The sequence below is a fragment of the Microcebus murinus genome, chromosome 14 (assembly GCF_040939455.1).
Source record: "Microcebus murinus isolate Inina chromosome 14, M.murinus_Inina_mat1.0, whole genome shotgun sequence".
Taxonomy (NCBI): Eukaryota; Metazoa; Chordata; class Mammalia; order Primates; family Cheirogaleidae; genus Microcebus; species Microcebus murinus.
Genome location: NC_134117.1, coordinates 39,694,585 through 39,715,329, shown reverse-complemented (window position 1 = coordinate 39,715,329; position 20,745 = coordinate 39,694,585). Strand labels below are relative to the sequence as shown.

General features: G+C 33.5%; 1 protein-coding gene across 3 annotated transcripts in view; it reads left to right on the top strand.

Moving 5' to 3' along the window:
• The window catches only part of PCDH15 (protocadherin related 15), a 1,489,951-nt gene that overhangs the window by 1,079,086 nt on the left and 390,120 nt on the right, over positions 1-20,745 (top strand). For all 3 annotated transcript variants that reach the window (XM_076010005.1, XM_076010003.1, XM_076010004.1), the window contains 2 exons: positions 1,936-2,055; positions 15,150-15,260. In XM_076010005.1, coding sequence (XP_075866120.1) covers positions 1,936-2,055; positions 15,150-15,260 — 231 coding nt within the window. The remainder of the gene's footprint in view (positions 1-1,935; positions 2,056-15,149; positions 15,261-20,745) is intronic.

The following is a 20,745-nucleotide window of genomic DNA, read 5'->3' as shown; positions in this document are numbered from 1 at the left end:
TAATAATGTATTTTTGAAAATTGATAAAAGAGTTGATTTTAAGTGTTCTCACCACAAAAAAAGATAAATATGCAAGGTACTGGACATGTTAATTAGCTAGATTTTGCCATTTCATAATGTATACATATTTTGAAACAATATGTTATACACAATAAATATATACAAATTTTATTTATTAATTAAAATACATAAAATAGAAATCAAAATATCAAAGCATAGCTACATAATAATAGATGAATTTTTATAAGAGAAAGTGATTGGGGGAATAAAAATTGCATAAAAAATTATAAAACTGTCCGCTAACAAGCCATTTAGTTAACTAACATTTCCTCTAAACCTACCTAAGCCAGTAGTGTCTCAGTGTTCTTTTATGTACTACCTAAACGTCTCTTTTCACTCTTCTCAGTTCTCTAAATTTGCCTTTAAAGCCTCCTCTCAGGAGTGTTGGCTTTATAAATACCCAACATCTTTGTATTTATGGCTTATTTTTTAAATCAGAATTATATTATTTTACTAAACCAGAAAGTGAGAGCTGGTGTGGTTGTTGGGCCAATGGTTCTATTTTGTTTGACCCATTTATAGTTTAATTTTTTAAAATCTGTAGCCAACCTTAGAATCATAAGATTTCTTATATAATTAGAATATTAGAAGACCTATTAGCATTAACTTCATATTCCACTATGGAAAGAATTTACTAGGCTTGATTGGCAGCTACCAATTGAGAGATGCCATGTCATTTCCAATTTGTCACCATCCCATCAGGCTTGCTTCTCTCATTTACATTACCTGATAGATCCCTGTAAACATTTGAGTTTGCAGTCCCTGATAATTGAAGTAAATGAGGCAACATATTTTTCCTCTTAAACTATCTCTTTAGGATATCCCATTCAAAAATTAACAAACCTCAGAGCCAAATTTAAAAGTTTCTGCTATGTAGAGGCACAAAGCTTCCATTTATTGCTAAAAATGCATTTAGTTATTGTGATAATGAAATGATTACAGAAATAAAGTGTGAAATGCAAGCACAAGAATAAGAAACCATATTCTGACTTAGAGTAAGTATTGCTGTGTCAGGGATGGCATAGGAGAAGGCGATACCTAATTAAGTTGAAACATAATGAATCCGTAGGGTTTTAGCTCATGCCTGTGGACTCAAAAGGGAGGATTGGAAAAAATGGCTCTGGATATAGGAGTATATTTTGCAGAGACCTACAACCTACAGGTGAGAGAAAATAACAGTGATTGTCTGGTGAAGATCAGGAAGAATGAAGGATAGCTATTTAGGCCAAATGCCAAATAATGGTTTTATATGCCACAAACATTAAGTTCTGTTGTTGTTTTAATAAAAAATGAAAAGATGTGACCATGTCTCCAACTCTTGTCACCTGATGGATTTCTACTCAACAAGCACTGAAGAAACTCCCAGCTTTCTCCTCTGATAAATGGGGCATTCATTATCCCAAACTTCTCTTCTTCAAACTTGCCACTTACATATAATTAATTACCAACCTGGATTTTATTGCTTTCTGAAATAATTTCTAATTTTAAAATAAAGAAATTAACTTTTTCATACAATTTAAATTCTAGCTTATAGATAAAAATGCATCAAGCTTTTTAAAGACAAAACAACGAGCACATTTTCTCCACATGTGCTAATATGCTAATGGTTATAAATTGTCCCAGACATGCTTCACATTGAATCAGTGACTTCTATTTATACCCATAGCAAAGATTATGAAGCTGAAAAATGCAGACATTATAAGAACCCCTATGTGAAGTACATAACTGTTCTTTTACAATGCTTCAGTTTAAGGTTGTAGGCTGCTGACTTCTCTTTTTCTTTGTGTAATAAAGAGCTGTTTTTTGTGCTGGAACACTTCTGGTTTGCAGCTGACAAAATGAGAATTGACAGTTTTTCTTTTATTTTTCTTTCAGCTCACTCCAGTTGGCACCACAATATTTACAGGATTTTCAGGAGACAATGGAGCTACAGACATAGATGATGGCCCAAATGGACAGATAGAATATGTTATTCAATACAATCCAGATGATCCGGTATGTAAACACCTTTTGCAATGTAATTTCACTATGAGGAATAAAATTAATATTTATTTCAGCTGATATTTATTGTGTTTTTCTATTAGCTCCTGGAACCATGATAGTAATAATACCATTATTAAAAATTATCTCAAATTTGAATTATTTTTTGAATATTTATACTATAATTTTAAAGAAGCATTTTTGGTGGTATTTCTAGGCAAAAGTTTAAAATGTATTCATAATTGCAAAATGCAGTCTTTACTAAATTTTCATTATGTTTGTGGACTCCTAATCATTCTAAGCATTCTAAACAAATCATTGAAGATGATATAACCAATGTGATTGCTTATGCTTTTTGGAACTTGGCAATTAATACCAAATGCTACCATCACACTGCACAGACATACATACACCAAATGTATTTCTGGTGTTGCAAGCCTTTAAAATCCCAGCCATCTCAGCAATGAAACCAAAGATAAAGAAGAAGACAAAGCCTCTAACTATAGGCCATTTTTTTCTGCATTAGAGTAGGGGGGTTCTACATTGTTTCTTAGGCCATGAAATCATTTGCTCCAGTGACATATACAAAAAAAAAAAAAAAAGACAAAATCAGAATTATTTAATTGAAGCTAAAGCTGGAAGTCCTTCTCGCAATCCTCCCTTTTTTTTTGTTTTCTTGAGGCAGCTTCTGAGAATCCCAGGGGCTCCCCAAAGCAGTTTTAAAGCCACTTCTTAAGTGAGCTTTCTAAATTAATGCTTCTATTTTATGTTTAATAGTAGAAGTATAGCAGTGAAGTTAACATTTTGCCTTTATTTTTTACCTTCATATTTCTTATGTACGCTTTAAACAAATAAACAAAAAAAGCAAATAAACAAAAAACTTCAAAAACTGTTGCACTTGCAGAGACAGAACTCACAAGATCTTCACAAACCTGTTGTAAGGATTAAGTGCTCATGAACGTGTTTTCTCATTTTATTCTGACAAATCAGTTAGTAGTAGTTGTATCTCTATTGCACAGAAGAAAAAACAGACTCATAGGTTAAGTGATGTGCCTGATATAACACAGCCGTTTCTAAGGTAATAGAGTCCAATTTCAGAGTAGCATGTACCCCACTCTTCCTCTATTGTGTTCTTATGAAATTGTTGTAGTACTGTGTGAAAATTTCCAAAAACTTTAGAGAATAAGAATGAACATTTAAAATAAAAATTCCATGAGGGTATCAGGGTCAAGGGAAGGTTTTGGAGATTTGGGGGGTGTTTGTTTTTCCCCCGAAAGAAGATATCTCACTGGACATGTTCTGTGGCAGACAATGAAACCAAGAGATAAGGACATGATAAGAATGTGACAGAGAAGGACAGGAAGTATTAAGAGTTATACAAGAAATGAAGTGGAAAGGATCAAAGTAAAAGCAGAGGAGAAAAGGGCAAGAGAAACATTTTTGCTTAAAAGTATAAGCATATGACTTCACATTCTATTTCTAAACCATTATTTTGTTTGCTATTTTTTTAATTAATTGTATGAGTGTGTTGTATTTCTAGCTTACATTTTACGAAGGTCATTTTCTAATCTTTACTCCTCAAGCTGTAAAAATAAAACCTCCCAGCAAGTATGGAACAGTCAGTCCATGCATTTTAGGGAAATATTTATTGCATGCATACAAAAGAAAACTGTCCATAGTTTAGATATAGTTTGAGACCAAATGTATATTACTTAAAGCTATCTTTTAGAAGTTTCATGAGACTTAAATTCCTTGTTAAGCTGTGCAGTAATTTCTTCTGAATAGTTGTAGGCTTGCCATCAAATATAACATGTACCTTTCACTACCTACAGAATGGTTAGCCAATCAGCCACATGTAATTTCAAAATTATAAAAAAAACATAAAAATATAAAAGGAAAAGAAGAAAAATATATTTTGGCTAGCTAACCTCCACTGTGGAATAAATAAAAAGTTCTCTGGTTACAATCCTAATTCAGTGACCAAAAGAGCAAGATATCATGCCAGCACTTAACTTAGGGTATATTGGAGGGGAAAGCATTAATCAAGTCATACCCTTAGGTAGATAATCCACCTTTAGCCATCATATAAACTTAGTGTAAACCTCAATACCAGTTTCTATTCTTATAAAATATGTGAGAGAAATGCCTGATGATTTTTTTAGTCTGCTTCTATTAAATCTCTAGTAATTCTGTTTATATTAATAGCACCATTATATTCTCCTGCTTATCTTTTAAGGTCAAAACAAAATTGTGTATGTATAACAAACATTATTTAACCTGAAAATGTGGCCACTTCTTGGTTTTGCAACCACAGTTATAATTTCTTTCAAATTAGTCTCATATTGTACGATTGATGATTGAAAATGTAGATTATCTGATCTATTTAAAATTCTCAATTTGTGTGTTTGCTTTTCTTCCACCTGATTCTTTATTACTCATTACTTGAAGTCACATATTAATGATCAGGAGTTTCACTCAATTCACAGACATTTTGTTTGGTCGCAACTTATTTTAAACAATTTTAAATCTAATATCTAAAACTCATGAAAATTTACATTCAAATTTAGCTTTCTGTCCTCTCTTGATAAACAGAAATATAACAACACTGGTCCTGATCTCCAGTAAGAGAATAATCAGCTAGAGTTGAACTCTACCACTCTTCACACTCAAGCTTTACTAGCTTTGCTTATTTACTTTTTTTGCTTATTTTCATTATCTGATTCATCCTTTTAGACATTTGTAGATGTAACACCTGCCTTAGAGAAATGCAAAACATTTTTAATTAAAAATTTTTATCACTTTAAACACCAGCCTTTGTTGATTTCTGATGAATGAAAGTAGAAACATAAATAATGTTTTTTGAATGTAATGGGTCATTTTTCTCTGGATGCTCTCAAAGTTTTCTTTTAATCTTGGGTGCTTAGCAACTTGACTGTAGCATGTTGTTATGGAAAGCTATAGTTTTCTTAATATTAACTTTCTTGGGGGGTTGCTGAGATTATGGAATTTTTGAATATTTATTTTTAAATATTTTGAATATTTATTTTTGAATATTTATTTTTTCATAAATTAAAAATTTATCAATCATCATTTGTTCAATATTTTCATGTCCATTTCTCTGACTCTTCTCATCTGACTCTGCTCCTTCCAAGACTCCAATTACAGGTGTGCCAGGCATTTTGATGCTGTTCCACTGGTTTATGGGGCTGTGTTCAATTATTTTCAATATATTTTTATCACATGTCTGCAAACTGCATGTTTTCTATTGATCTATATTCAAAGTTACTACATTCTCTGCCAATCTCCATTTTGTCTGTTTTTAAACCTATCCAGTGATGTTTTAGTGTCTTTTTTTTATTTCAGATATTCTTCAGGTTTAAGCTTTCTGTATTTTTATATTTTGTATTTTTGCTGATATTTCCCATTATTTCACTTACAGTGAGAATATTTATTTTTACATCTCTGAGCACAGATATAGTTATAATAGCTGTTTCAATATTTTTGTCTCCTGGTTCTAACACTGGTCTTCCTGGATTGCCTCGCCTCTTCTAAAGAGATCACATTTCCAGGTGTATCACATTGATAGACTCTCTATTGCAGGAGTCCTCAAACTTTTTAAACAGGGGGCCAGTTCACTGTCCCTCAGACCATTGGAGAGTGTGCACTGCGGGCCCAGGATGAGTTGGCTGCTAAGCAGGACAGGCAACGGTGGCAAAAATACTTGAAGGGCCGGATAAATGTTCTGGGCAGCCCCGTGGACAGTAGTTTGAGGATGCCTGCTCTATTGGATATCGTGTTATGTTATGGAGAGACTCTTGCTTTTATTATATTCCTCTAAAGAATATTTTTTTGTTTGTTTTTAATTTTATCAGATAACTTGGTAAAATTCAAAGTGAAAACTGTTTCTCTTGAATGCTGCTCAAATCAGTGTTCAGTATACATTTCTTTCTTAGTTATTCTGCCTATAGTCTGCCCCACACAAATGAAGTTTAGAGATCAACTAAAAATTTAGACATCGTTTAAAAGTAGAATTTTGTTCTTCCTCTTTCTAGCTTTCTCTTTTCAGTATTTCTCCCTCACTTTCCATCAGTTTTGGTAGTCCCAAAATCTACTACCTGACTCTTCAGGCCAGAAAGATTTCAGACTTCCTATCAGAGTTTTAGGTTAACTGCTATAAAACAGGAAAATCACTCGTGTTGTTTGCCTCATTTGAGTGTCCAGTTCCTTAAGAATATGTCTGCTTTGGTTTTATCTTCAAGGATGTCATATATTTTTTGTTTGTTTTTGCTATTTTGTCCAGAGTTTATAGGTGCTTTTTGTGAAAGGATTGGGTCAAGTAGGAGTTAACTGGTAATATAGAAGTAGAATAATTAATTCTCAATGAGTTCCTTTCTTCAATATATCTTTAGATGACTAGCATTCTTACTCATTTTTGGTTCTGAATCATGCTTGTTTTCCTAAACATTGGGCAACAGCAACAATGATAGAAGCATTTCAGAATTTTAGCAACAACAACAAAGGCACACACATTCATTAGATCCATGACTGTGGATCTTCAGTGATACACTGTCAACTAGTCTGGCACCTATATCCAGAAATACTGACATTTCAGATATACTCAGGCTGTTTTCTCTATAAGAAAGACAGAACTGGAGAAAGTATTGGGAACTGAGATATCTATCAATATCTTTCTATAAAACCAGAAAATAATGCTGTTCCATACAGGAACATATGTGAAGGTACCCTCATGCCAATGCATTTCTAGAATATAAGAGAAAGTAAAATATAAAATATTGGTTATCTAGTGCTATCTAACAAATTGTCAGAAACTTTTCTCGGTGTCTATGGGTTAATAGCCCATACACAGCTTAGCTGGGGCTTCTACATAGGCTCTCTCACAAGGTTGCAATCAAGGGGTTAATCAGATTAGTTCTTATATGGATGCTTGACTAGAGAAGAATGTACTTCAAGTAAACTTAGATTGCTGTCAGAATTAATTTCCTTATGGTTCTAGGAAACAGGGCCTTGGCTTCTTGCAATCTCTGGGCTAGAGGCTACTTTCAACTCTTAGAGGCTATGCTTAGTTCCTTGCCATGTGGCTTTGTTAACATAGCTGCTTACTTCATTATACCTGCAAGGAGAGTGTCTAAAGCTAGTCTGTCTGCAAGACAGTCTTATATGACATAATCTAATCACAGGAGTGACAGCATAAACCTATCCCATGTTCTATTAGTTAGAAGCAAGTCAGAAATTCTGGACACACTTAAGAGATTACACAAAGGTATGAGTTACTTATCTGGAAGCAGGAATGAATCTGTCTGCTACACATATTATAATGTGCAGTGTTATTACTGTCATTTTTGAATGTCATTTAAAAGGACCTACTTTGTAAAAGTTTTTTCGAGTTTTTTTTTTTATAAACTACACAAAATAGTAGGGATAAGGGTCTATTCTAATCTTTAAATAGGGTAAATTGAAGATGAACATTTGCTTTATTAACATCTTTCTCGCCCTACTTATGTTTTCCTCAAGATACAGATAAACAATTTCCTAGGAAATGTGCAGTAAAGACATATGCTGCATTTTTACTATTCAAAGTCATAAAATTTCAATTATAACCAAATGTTGCAAACTCTTCACCATTACAAAGCTCCTTTATTTAATCTATGAATAAAATCAGAATAGTTAGAATTGAGCTTTTCATTCCTTTTACCATTTTTTTTAAATTGCAATTAAAATGATCTTCTAAAATAAAGAAGTGAGTTTAGAGATAAAGAGCTATTGAACTCATTGACCCAAATTAAAACAAAAGCATTTGTGCTGTTTGCCAAAAATTTCTGTTCTTCCTCTTCATCTTTGGAGCATACTGGCAGTGTACCATTCTTGCTAGGAGGAAATTAACTGGCTTTGACTAATAAAATGTGAACTCAAAGAACCAATGTATAAGTCATCATATCCCCTCCCATTGTTGTTGTGATTGGAGAAAAAGACACTGAGCTGAATGAAACATTCATTAGCGTGAATGCCCAAATGACAACAATAAACAGAGCCCACTTATTGATGAGTAAATATATAGATGTGTAAATATGTACAGTAAGGAAGGAATAAATGTTTAGGTATTTGTTCCTGTAGGATAACCTATGCTTTCTTGGCTGATATATTTAGAAAAAAAAGTGTAATAAATACCACATTATGCAAGTCTTCCAGACATTTGTTAAAGAAAAAAAGTCATTCAAAGACTCTTCTTAAAGTATGGTAAGAAATACCTTATTCAGGACCATCAAGATAGGTACAGGGACCACCACTATGGAGACCTGCGACTGGGGACAGAGATGGGCTCAACTCTGCACACAGCCTGGGAAAGTGAGAATTTATAGCCAATATCAGTGTGGGGATCAGTGGATGGAAAATTACTAAGGGAAAGAAAACATTAGGAAAAAGGGGATTCTGGCTAAACCAACCTAACACAATTGTTGCAGAAGACAGGCCAGGGTGATCAGACATCTCCTGTAGGATGGTGAAGGATGAGGAACTGGATCAGATATCAAGGGGGATCAGATATTCGGGTAAGGAAGATGTTTCTTGATAAACTGATGTAGCAGGATTCTTTGCTAAAGTTGGATTTTACAAGGAAGTACATATATGGTCCTAGGAGAAGATTCAGAAGCATGACTAAAGTTTAGCTAAGCAAGGAATCTTTGCAAGGTCCCACTCTGTATTCAAAGCAAGAAGAGGCATTCTTGTTTCATCTGAACAATAGGTCCATTTTGTCATTGAATTACCTTTTGTTCATTAAGGACCAGTTGAATCATCTGTTGGAACTTAGTAATAGAGAGTATCTACTGGATGATGTGTATTTTCAGGCCTTTAATGGGAGGAGTTTAGTTTTTATGAAATTTGTAGTATGCTCATCACAATTATTATAAAATACTATTTTGTTTTATGCCTTCTTGGTAATGCAAAGTAGAGCTGTTCATAATACATTGAACTAAATAGATTGTTTAGGAAAAAAAATGTATACAAACTCTTTGAAATGGGTCAGAATTTGTCATCCCTTGCTCTGCAAAACTTTCATTTTTGAGAGTTCATCTTATATGGAAAAATGCAAATATAGTAAGTATCATCCTGATATTTTAAATACAATTGTTAGCAAGATTGATAACACTATCCACACAATAGATTATCATATCACTTTTCTTATCTTAATCTTTTTTTTTTAATGTTAGACTGGAGGGATGTTTATTCAGCATTTTAAGTATTTCAACCTAAAAGTGATAAGAAGGAAACTGATGACATATTCCTTGTGGCAGTCTATAGAGGACTGAGGAAATAGCGCCACAACATTTTTATTAACTACTGTTGCCACTCAGAAAAGCAATGAGGACATTTAAGCAATGTGCATAGGCAGCTTCTTTCTTGGAAGTATTACAGTAGTGTTCCAGTGGGTGGTAACATCTTTTATCAACACCTCCTGAGTAAATTGTCCTTTTCTTGTAATATGTTTGACACCCTATAGACTCTAGAAAATTGAGAAAGTATGAGCCATAATTTCTTTTGTAATGTGTAAGCATGTAATGCATTTGAATTTCCTGAGTCAGGAAGTTAAAAAACACAGTTCAAAGGGAAAAGGTTTTTAACAAATCACCATCCCGAAGTAGTTCTATACATAAGTCCAAATTTCAGATGTTATTAAAATACTTCAAGCTAAGCAAAAACAGTGATTGTTTATTCCTAGGTAGGTCACTAAGAAAATTATATTACATTTTAATAATGCTTTGCAGGGTACATTATATGATGAAAGTCTTATACCTACATAAATTCACAATATTCTCATTTTACAGTGAACATTCATGTTTAATTAAATAATTGTATAAAGTTCTTTGTTTAAACTTTGTACCTCAGTCTTGATCTTTTCTTTCCAAGTCTATGTGACCTTTTAACTTTAAAACATATATGCTGCTGAAGCTAACTAAGCACTTCCAAATACAATTTCCTGGGCAATTAGTTAGAACAAGGTAAAATGAACTGTATTGTAATCTATCTTTAATGTATCCTTAAATATGCATATATGTGTTTTTATTTTGTGGTGGAGGAGGGAAAAACTTTACAAAATGGAAAATATCATCAGAGTGTTGGTACTTACTATTAGGAACAAATTCAATGATGCCTGCTCAAATCCCAATCCCTAAAAAGTGGAGAAGGACCACATGATCTTGCTTAGTCCTCCACTTTTCATTTCAGGTCATTAGTTAGAGGAGACACCCAACCATTGATAACCAAGACATGGATTGATCAGCAGCTGATGGCCTGGTAGCCTGGCTTAGTCAGAAACAAGCTTAAGGCTGACTAGAGACTGATTAGGACAAAGTTGATTTTGCTTATTGGAACTACGAGAAAAACTCACAGTCTTGTTCAAAGTGAGCAAATGGGGGTATCCAGATGAGACAGGGACAGTAAAAGAGAGAGAGAGATGAGGGGAGATTTTAAAATGATATCACAAAACAATGATAAGAGAATTTTTAGTCTCTTAGAGACAGAGAAAGAAGCCTCGTTACCTAAATCCCTGCCACTTCCCACTGACAGGCCCAGTGAGGCACATTTGGGCTGAGCCTCTATCCTTAGGACAACAGGAAGTATAAATGTGTGTGTGTGTGTGTGTGTGTGTGTGTGTGTGTGTGTGTGTGTGTGTTTTCTTAAAAAAAATCTCTTGAGCCAGATTTGTAGCCCTTACAGCTGGAGAATATCACAAACAATGTTCATAAATATAACAGATATGAAAAGCTGTACAGATCTTTCCTTTCTCCTAAAATATGATAAACGGCCAGATGATTAAAAATAGTGCTAATTACCCACCCCATATTCCATTTTCAGAACAATTCTATTGAAGAGCCCAAAACCTCCTTGCAGAGTGTTGTCATTTTATCCAAACTGGTACTATTCTACCTTCACTGATATTAGTAAAAAGGATTGCAAGGAGATGGAGTCACCTTGGGAAACACAGAGTTGCTAGAGTGTCAACATTCATGCTCTCTCCCTTCTTATGTTAATGTGTATGTGTGTGGGGTGGGCATCGCTCCTGCCTCTTACCCTATTTCTCGTCCTCCCAATAGTGATAAAATTGCTTTAACTGCCCTATATCTTCATTTTACTAAAAAGAGGACTGCCCTTTATCTGACATTTGTTAAGTCACTGAACTGCCAGTAAGTTGTGAGTGGATCTTTCTTGATAGAGGCCAGATATTAGGGACCTATATTAAAAGATTTAGCCATAATTGGATTTCCCTCATTAATACAGTGGAGGTAGAGGTTAGCACTTAAATTTTCATCACCCAAAAAACTAGTGCCAGTTTGTGTTTTAAAGAGAAGTGTCCAAAAATATCAGAAAGGGGGCAATGACCTCACTTCAGAAATGTAAAGTTGCTTAAGGAAATGGTCCTTGTCCTGTCCCCACACTCTTCTGCTTTGTTGGTGGACCAAACCTCTAGGAGTCAGAGGGAAGTAAAATACATAGTAGGGAAAGAGATAGTGCAGTCATGCCTAGACTAATCTCTTAGTCCACTCTTTCTCAAACCGAAACCTAAATCATCTGCATCAGAATCAACTGGTTGGTGTGTTACAAATGTTACTGAGAATTTCTGGAATTTGGGGACATAGATGCTAGGAATCTGCAATCTAAATTATACATATCAGTGATCCTTATGCCTTCTAAACTTTGAGAATCATTGTTCCATTCCCTCATGGCTTTATCATATAATAATTTTTAAAAAACCCTGCTATTTTCTTACTAAATTTAACTATTTAAAAAATGCTATTAGATTAGGGCAATTACTCAGAGTTAACATAATCTAATCTTTTTAATAGATAAAAAGTATATCCTAATGATACATCCACACTTTGCTTCTAATTCTTCTCTTGATTATTGTTTTATGTTTTAGAGACAGAAGGGATACTCAAGAAATACTTGTTAAATTCATAAATTAGTTAATTTTAATATAGGACCTTTCCCTAGGCCACATTTCAGAAGTAGTATTGATCATAAAGCATATAATGTCCTTATGTTTCTTGGAATACAAGTATTTATGAAATACCTAATAAAGTGAAAAATATAAGGTATTTATAAAAGATAAATTTAACTAATAAGAATTAAGTTCAATTGAAAGTGTTCTAAAGAGCAATAAAGTCACTGGGTTATAATTCTATTGTTCGTAATAATTCTGCAAATGTTCAATGAAAACTGTCAACAAGAAAAAGTATTGCAAACATTGAGCTATTTTGCTAGAGATATAAGGATAAGTGTTTCTACATCATAGACTGAAACCCTTAGGGAAATCTGTGAAGTGAAACAGAAAATACACAAATAATTTGTTATTTGGAAAAAAATAATATAGCATCACATCAAAGACTTAAGTCTACATAGGCTAACAAAGAAGGCTTCACTGAGTAGGATTTGCAAAATTTACTACACAGAGGAATGAGTGATGGGATATTTAAGCAGGAGAAAATAAGAGCAAATGTCAGGTGTGAAGAGCCATGGCGGCTTGTATGGAGAACAGAAGGGCTTGCAGTGTAAAGAAACAGAGATAAGAGATAATCATGTATCACAGTGCTTTCACCTGCAGAAAATACACAGTAATAACAACAACCAAAAAAACCTACCTCAATTAAAGATGACTTAACGAAAACGGTCATTTGTTATCTCTCATAGTATAGAGATAGGTTTTTCAGAGATGGTGTAATATCAGGATTTGTTCAGCTTCTCATGGACAATGTAGATCCAGGTTCTTTTCATTTTATGCTCTACTATTCCTAGAATGTTATTTTTTGTAAATTAATTCCATTAATGATCTCAAAATGGCTGCTGAAATTTCAAGCTTTATATTCTGACAACAGCATCTATAACACCTGTTTTTCTTTACAATTAAGAGAAATTATTGCATTTTTACCCAGAATTGGATCACATGTACATTTCAAAAATAATTCTTGGAAAAGAGATTGGAATTATCATGGTTGGGTTAAACTATTCAAGACTGAACCCACTTGGAGGCAGATTCTCCTCTGAAGCACAAAGCCACTAGATATTTGAACTAATTTGCACTTCTGAGTCCAGCGATGAGATGGCCTTAGGATAAAGCAACCTACAGTATCTTCCATATTTATGCTAGAAGGTGAAATGTGTTCCATAGTTATTCAGTCACTAAAATGTAATGACCCTATAACAGCACATTAAGATATGTTTAACAGTGTAAGTGGCAATTTTTTACTGAGGTTTTATCCATAATGAACTTAGATATTTAGATTAAATCATTCATACACTTCCTTCCCATAATTGAGAGCTGCACTCACAGATATGAGCAATGTTTAAATAGGCTAAAATGTAGGAAAGTGTCAAATGTCTGTTTTTAATTGTAAATATCCTTCATAATACATCATCTGTATTTATATATAAAATTGTTACTTTTGAATGACTGCATGTAAGAAAGGTTTACAAAGCCAATTACTTGAATCATTTAAAAATATATGTCAATTGTATACAGTATACAGCGTGTCTGTGTATGTGTGTGTGTTTGTGTGCATCCAAGAGGGGTTTGAGATAGGAGATTTGCATCAGCTGTTTTTTTACTGAGTTTACTTCCTATGTGACTCTTAGGAATACACTTACCCTGAGTTGAGAACGTGAATACACACACACACATACGCACACTCTTCTTTTATCTTCTTTCCTTTTCTCCCTTCCTCCTCCTGCTGCTCCTCCCCGTCCTTCTCTTTCTTCTCCTCCTCTTCCTCTTTCTCCTCCTCCTCCTTTCTCAGCAATCTAATGTAGATCTAAGCTAAGTATTTCATCCAATGCCCACAAGCATGGGTGCAAATACAAGCACAACTGCACACAAAAAAACGACCAAACAAAAAGCAATTTCAGTGCTAAAAGTAAAGCTGATTTGTTGCAGTTATTGAGAAACTATTTTATCAGTCTTTAAAATGGCATTAAAAATACAAGATTGATGTAAGATCTTTTTAGGAATAAGAGACTGATCTTATAATTATACTCTCTTAAAGTGTGAATACATTTATACTAAGTGCTGCTTATATAAGAGCAAGTAGTGCTGGAAGGCACTTTAGAGATTGCACTTATGACCTGAGTACTACCAGGAAAAAACTCCATTCCTAACAGAGTAGGGATGTAAACTGATGAACAGCAGTTATGCAGTTATGGAGCCTGAAAAATATTAACCTATAACTATATATATGTGTGTGTATATATATATATATATACATATATATATATATATATATTTACAATAGCACACTACATCAAGTTCATAGTCAAGTGCCACATAATGTTTCAGTCAACTATGGACCAAAAGTATGATGGTGGCCTCACAAGATAATAATACCATATTTTTACTGTTTCTTTTTTATGTTTAGATACACAAATACTTAATATTGTGTTATAATTACCTACAGTATTCAGCACAGTAATGTGTTGTATACATATGTAGCATAGAAATGGTAGACTATACCGTGTAGCCTAGCTGTGTACTAGGCTATACCATCTTGGTTTCTGTAAGTATACTTTGTGATGTTTGCACAACAAATAAAATTGCCTAACAATACATTTCTCAGTTTATATCCCTGTTCTTAAGTGGCTCATGACTGTATTTGTATTTAATGCCTGAAAATAATTGAAATCCAGAATGGGCACTAATGTTGAAAAGTAATATGTAGAAATCACAAATTGTAATATTAGGACTCTTTGGTGTTAAAACAAATAGTGAAAAGGTAATATGGTAATAGAGAAGATTTTCAGACACCTATATTTTGATTTAGAACTGTTCCAAGGCTGTCAATGAATAACCCTAATAATATATGAAAAACTATGACAGGAAACAAGTTTCCTGGTTATCATTATCAAAGGACTCTGGGAAAACACATCATTCAAAATGAAATATTTTGAGAACTGATAAGAATATTAAATATGAAGCTAATATTCATTCTATTTTCAGATGATAAGCATGCCATCTGTAACTTTCAAGAGGACTAAACTACAGTATCTTGCTATCTAATTCATCTTATATTCAAATGACCTGAAACCGGTATCTTTAATATTTGCAGACATCCAATGACACCTTTGAAATCCCCCTAATGTTGACTGGAAATGTGGTGTTAAGGAAGAGGCTCAACTATGAAGATAAAACTCGCTACTTTGTCATCATCCAAGCTAATGTGAGTATTCAATTTCTCTTAAATTTATCCTATGAACTTATGAAGTAAAAAACTCTTCCAGAATGTATTAAATGTTCTTACAGTGCTCAGTGTGATTCAGTCCCTAAAAGGATACCCCTGCCCTCTGTGGTACTTATATACTATATTCTTCTAGACGGGGAATGAAATGGATTGATATTGTTTCCATTCACTGTATTCTTCAACCATTAAATCACTCATGTGTATTACCCACATTCCAATAATTTGTTTATAGCCTATACTGAAGTATTTCTCAAAATATGATCCACCAAACAACTGCAGCAACATCACCTTGGGGGCATATTAAAAATATAGATTTCTAATCCCTAACTCAGGAGTTCTGAATAAAAATCTCAGGGGATGGAAGTGCAATATCTGTATTTTTAGTTAGTCAGAGGATTCTAAAGTACTCTAAAGATCTGAGAACCATTGCCTGATTGGTAATATTTTTGCTCATGACTATCATTTATTGAGTAGTTACTTACTAGTTATCAGCTATTATGCCCATAGGTGAAGTTTATTGTAATATATGTAAACAACAATGATAGAAAATGTGAAAGACAGTTACTTATACAATGTGGACATTTATTATTGTTATTATTATTAATTTAAGAAAAATACTGTAATTATGTGGCTCAGAGGTTTGCTTGACGGATCAAACATATCACCAAACAGTGGTCTCCAACCTTTTTGTCACTAGGGACCAGTTTCATGAAAAATAATTTTTCCATAGACTGGTTGTGGGGGGTAATGGTTTGGGATTATTCAAGTGCATTACATTTATTGTGTGCTTTATTTCTATTATGATTACATTGTAATATATAATTATTTCATTATACGTTTGAGAGCTGCACTCATAGATATAAGTGATGTTTAAATAGGCACAATATAATTATTTCATTATAAATTGCAATGTAATAATAATAGAAATAATGTGTATAATAATTGTCCACAAGCAATTGATTTATTACGGGCTTTGTGCAGTCAAACCTCTCTGCTAGTGATAATCTGTATTTGCAGCCACTCCCCAAGGCTAGCATCACTGCCTCAGCTCCACCTCAGATCATCAGGTGTTAGATTCTCATAAGGAGTGTGCAACCTAGATCCCTTGCATGCACAGTTTACAGTAAGGTTTGTGCTCCTATAAGAAACTAATGCCACTAATGATCTGACAGGAGGTGGAGCTCAGGTGGTGATGCAAGTGATGGGAAACAACTGTAAACACAGGTGAAACTTCACTTGCTTGCCAGCCATTCACCTCCTGCTGTGTGGCCTGGTTCATAACAGGCCATGGACTGTTACTGGTCCACAACCTGGGGGTTGGGTACCACAATCACTAAGGACTGAGGATCCTTCCATCCTTATTCTTTGCCCTTCCCTGAAATTTGGTTATTTTTTCAATGTCTTATCTGTTGGGAGCTAGTTGAATAACACAGCCATAAGCATCACAACTGCATTGCAATTCTGAGTGTAAGCAGGCAAAAAAGGGTAGCAAAAATAAAATTTATTTTATGTTTGTTGATTCTCACTCCTTTTATCTGAGGCTCTACTCTATCTACAGTTCTCTCCCACCCAGCTTCTCCTTACAGAACTGGGTCACATGAATCAGCAAAGCAGGAAGAAACGAAGAAGTCATTGTGCCAAGGGGGAATGAGAGAGTCATCTCTGGATTACACGATTTATGCTTCAATTCCTGGGACTGGGCACACTGATGCCCTGAAAAACAATATTTTTTTTAGCAAGAAGAAGAATGGGGCTAGCATATGAGCAAGAAATTAGCTGGGGCAGCCGTAGATAACTACTAACATTGGAAAAGTCGCCTAGTAAGTGACAGACTTGAGTTCTGAAATGGCAGTTAAAAAATTAGTTAAGAAATGAGACTATGGAGACAATTTAAAGATCAGTGGTTCCCAGGGGCTGGTAATGGAGGAAGGTGGAGAGGGATGAGTAGATGATCACAGAGAAATTTTAGGGCACTGAAAATAGTCTGTTTGATAGTATAAAGATGGATATATATCATTATATATTTGTCCAAACCCATAGAGCGGACAGCACCAAGAGTGATCCCTAATGTAAACTATGAACTTTGGCAATTTTGATATGCCAATGTAGCCTCATCATTGTAACTAATGTACAGCTCTGATGAGGGATACTAATAATGGAGGAGGCTATGCATGTGTGGAGGCAATTTTTCTGTGAACCTAAAGCTGCTCTAAAATCATGAAGTCTTTACTGAAAAAAAAAACACAAAAAAGACAGTTAAGACTCTGAAGCCAGCCTGTGCCTTTAATGACTCTTAAGCATTGTAATGTTACTGATATAAAGGAACAGAAAGATAACATATTGTCAATCAGCTGCTCTGAACAGGTTCATATGCAAAAAGGTGTCATTATGTTGCCATTTTTCTGCCTTTCTTAGACATATTTCACCTGAAAAGGGGTATGAACATGCATAGATAGATAGGTAGATATGGACATAAAGATATGTAGATAGAGATATTCAGATAGAGATATGTAGACAGAAATAATATAGATCTAATTTTTGAAGCCAAATTTATACACTTTCATTAACATTTCTTAATTTTTTTTTAATTCAATGTTTTTGTTTTGGTTTGGTGGACTTTTTTTAGTGTCAAGTGATAAAGACTAGAAGACAAACTGTGGATAAGGGAAAATGTAAAATTTATTAGGAATGGCCACTCAGAACTCCATAAAAACATTGAAAACATTTTTTTTTTCTATTTAAGTGAAGATGTGGAGAAAAGGTGCAATTTCCCTTTTCTGACTCAGTATCTCTACTACAATATATAGAAAAGTCAGATTGTTATGAAATGTATTTGTAAGACAGTTTTTTTTTTATTGTGCCATTTTAAATGACCTAATTTTTAAAAGAAATACAGGTTAAAGCATTCTGAATTGCTGTCTAGTTTAAAAATATTTATAAAGACATCTGGAAAAATTTACATTCAATTTGATAGACTATTCATCACTGAGAAAGTGATGAGTTTTTAGCATTTCAAAGATAAAATTATGAAACAGAATAATATATATGAAGGAAGGAAAATATCAAAAGGAAGGAATGGGATGAAGGAGAAGTTAAAAGAAGATATAAATTTATCTATATTAACAATTTTTAGCATATATTTAAATCACATAGTGCAAAATATAAAATGTTAAATACAGAAAATTATAAATGTTTCAGTGCCTTAAAAAGTTTTTAGAATTATATAATTTTAATAATTGTAGAATGTGCAAATAAGGGTGCATTGCAGTTGATTTGACTATACTTTGCTGTTTGTTTATTTGTTTGTTTTTGGCATTAAATTGATAGCTACCCTCATCACTCTAATGAGATGGAGTGTATGTAGTATAATAATAGTAACAGCATGAACGGTGGAACTCTCCAGAGTAACGGCATGAACTCTGGAACTCATGAACTCTCCATATTGACTGAGTTCAAATCCCAGGTCTGCCATTTACTAGCTGTGTAACTTTGGAAATTATTTGTATGTTAATTTCATAACCTGGAAAAATGAGGATATTAATAAAACATACTACATAGGTTTCTGGTGAGGATGAGTAAGTTAACAAGAAAAAAAATACTTAGACTAATATTTTGAATGGATTATGATAGAATTACATAAATCACTTAAGTACTGGTATGTTACTGTTTAAAAATTAATAGTTAATTATAGGCCTGACTTGGTGGCTAACTCATGCCTGTAATCCTAGCACTCTGGGAGGCAGAGGTGGAAGAATTGCTTGACCTCAGGAGTTCCAGACCAGCCTGAGCAAGAGCAAGACTCCATCTCTACTAAAAATATACTAAAAATAGAAAAATTAGCTAGGTGTGGTGGTGTGCACCTGTAGTCCCAACTACTCAGGAGGCTGAGGCAGGTAGATTGCTTGAGCCCAGGAGTTTGAGGTTGCTGTGAGCTAGACTGATGCCACAGCACTCTAACCCAGGCAACAGAATGAGGATACATGCATATACTATTAATCTTTGTATAAAATGTCATATTATTTTCCAGATTCTTACAACATATAGCATTCTCACATATGGTGGAAAAGGATGTCATTTCTACTACATTGTAAATATATAATTTACTTTAAAAAGTGGGTTGTTGGAACTGGAAAGTCAGCTCAGCCATGCTTGAGGGTCAGTTTTGAGTATGTTTTCCCAACTCCACATTCAGTGACCTCATATTTGCACCCAGGATGGGAGTATTTACAGTTTGAAAAGTGACAAATGGTACAAATCAGGTATTCTTATCTATGCAGGGTTGTTGTTAATCATTTACTGTTTTATATATACCAATATCAATATAAGTATATAATGTATATCTGTATCTTTATATAGGATAATGATATCCATAAATTTAATTCATCTAATTATTATTTTATATTTCTGTCTGTTTTATTATTTTATTAATGCTACATAAACCAACATACAATGTTAGACATGCACATTTATTGAAAGCCAATATATTCTCTTAAATCATAAGGATGTTAAAATATAAGCAATTTTGACTTTAAAGTAGATGGTCTCTAAAAGATTAATTGGAGATTATTTGATAAATTATTGAACATTACTCAGCTTTGACCTGGTTTTGCTTATGATACAAAGATTTAACTGATTTGCCAAACTGATTTGTCAAATTACATGTAATTGGAAGGTTTCTTTTTATCCATGTGTACATGTTATAATTTTTAATTAAGCTAAACAAGTTTTGACTGACTCCCATTAGAAAGCCCGTCACTTGTTTTCTGGAGAATATTTGCAAAGTTACAGCTCCTGCTGTTTACTTCAAATATGGATATACAATGGAAGAATGATTAATTTTCTGACAAAAATGGAGGTAGTGGAATCCAGACAAGAAAGTTCAGAGGATTACAAAGATCAATGGATTTTCCTTTTGTCGAAATGTACAATAGGTTCTATTACTATAAACTCTAACTTTGATATGTTATCCTAAATTAGAAAAGAATCAAACTCATCTCTTCACACACAGATTTACTTTCAAAGCCAACTCTCTTTTGTATTACTGTTATCCTGAGTAAAATATTAAGGGCACTTTGGTATTCAAGGATTCTTAATCATCAGAAGGAAAAAGGTTTATATTTAATTTAGAATCATAGAGTAATTTATGAATTATCCTGTGACTAGCAGGACTATTCTATATCTTCTCCAATATAAAGATCTAGAGAAAGGATTCTACTTGTCTTCTGTAACAAGATATAATTCCTAAAAATACAATATTACTATTTTTTCCTAGCTCCATCTTTTCACATAGTAGCCATGAATATTCAAAGAAAATGTATAAACATTGCAGATATGTAGGTTTGGATATATAACTATCACTTTCTATACTTTTAGATTTCAACCTTTGTAAACAACTTTTGAAAAATAAAACCCCCTATGACCTCCCCTCAGTTCTGCTTCCTATCAATAGTGGAATAAGTGTTCA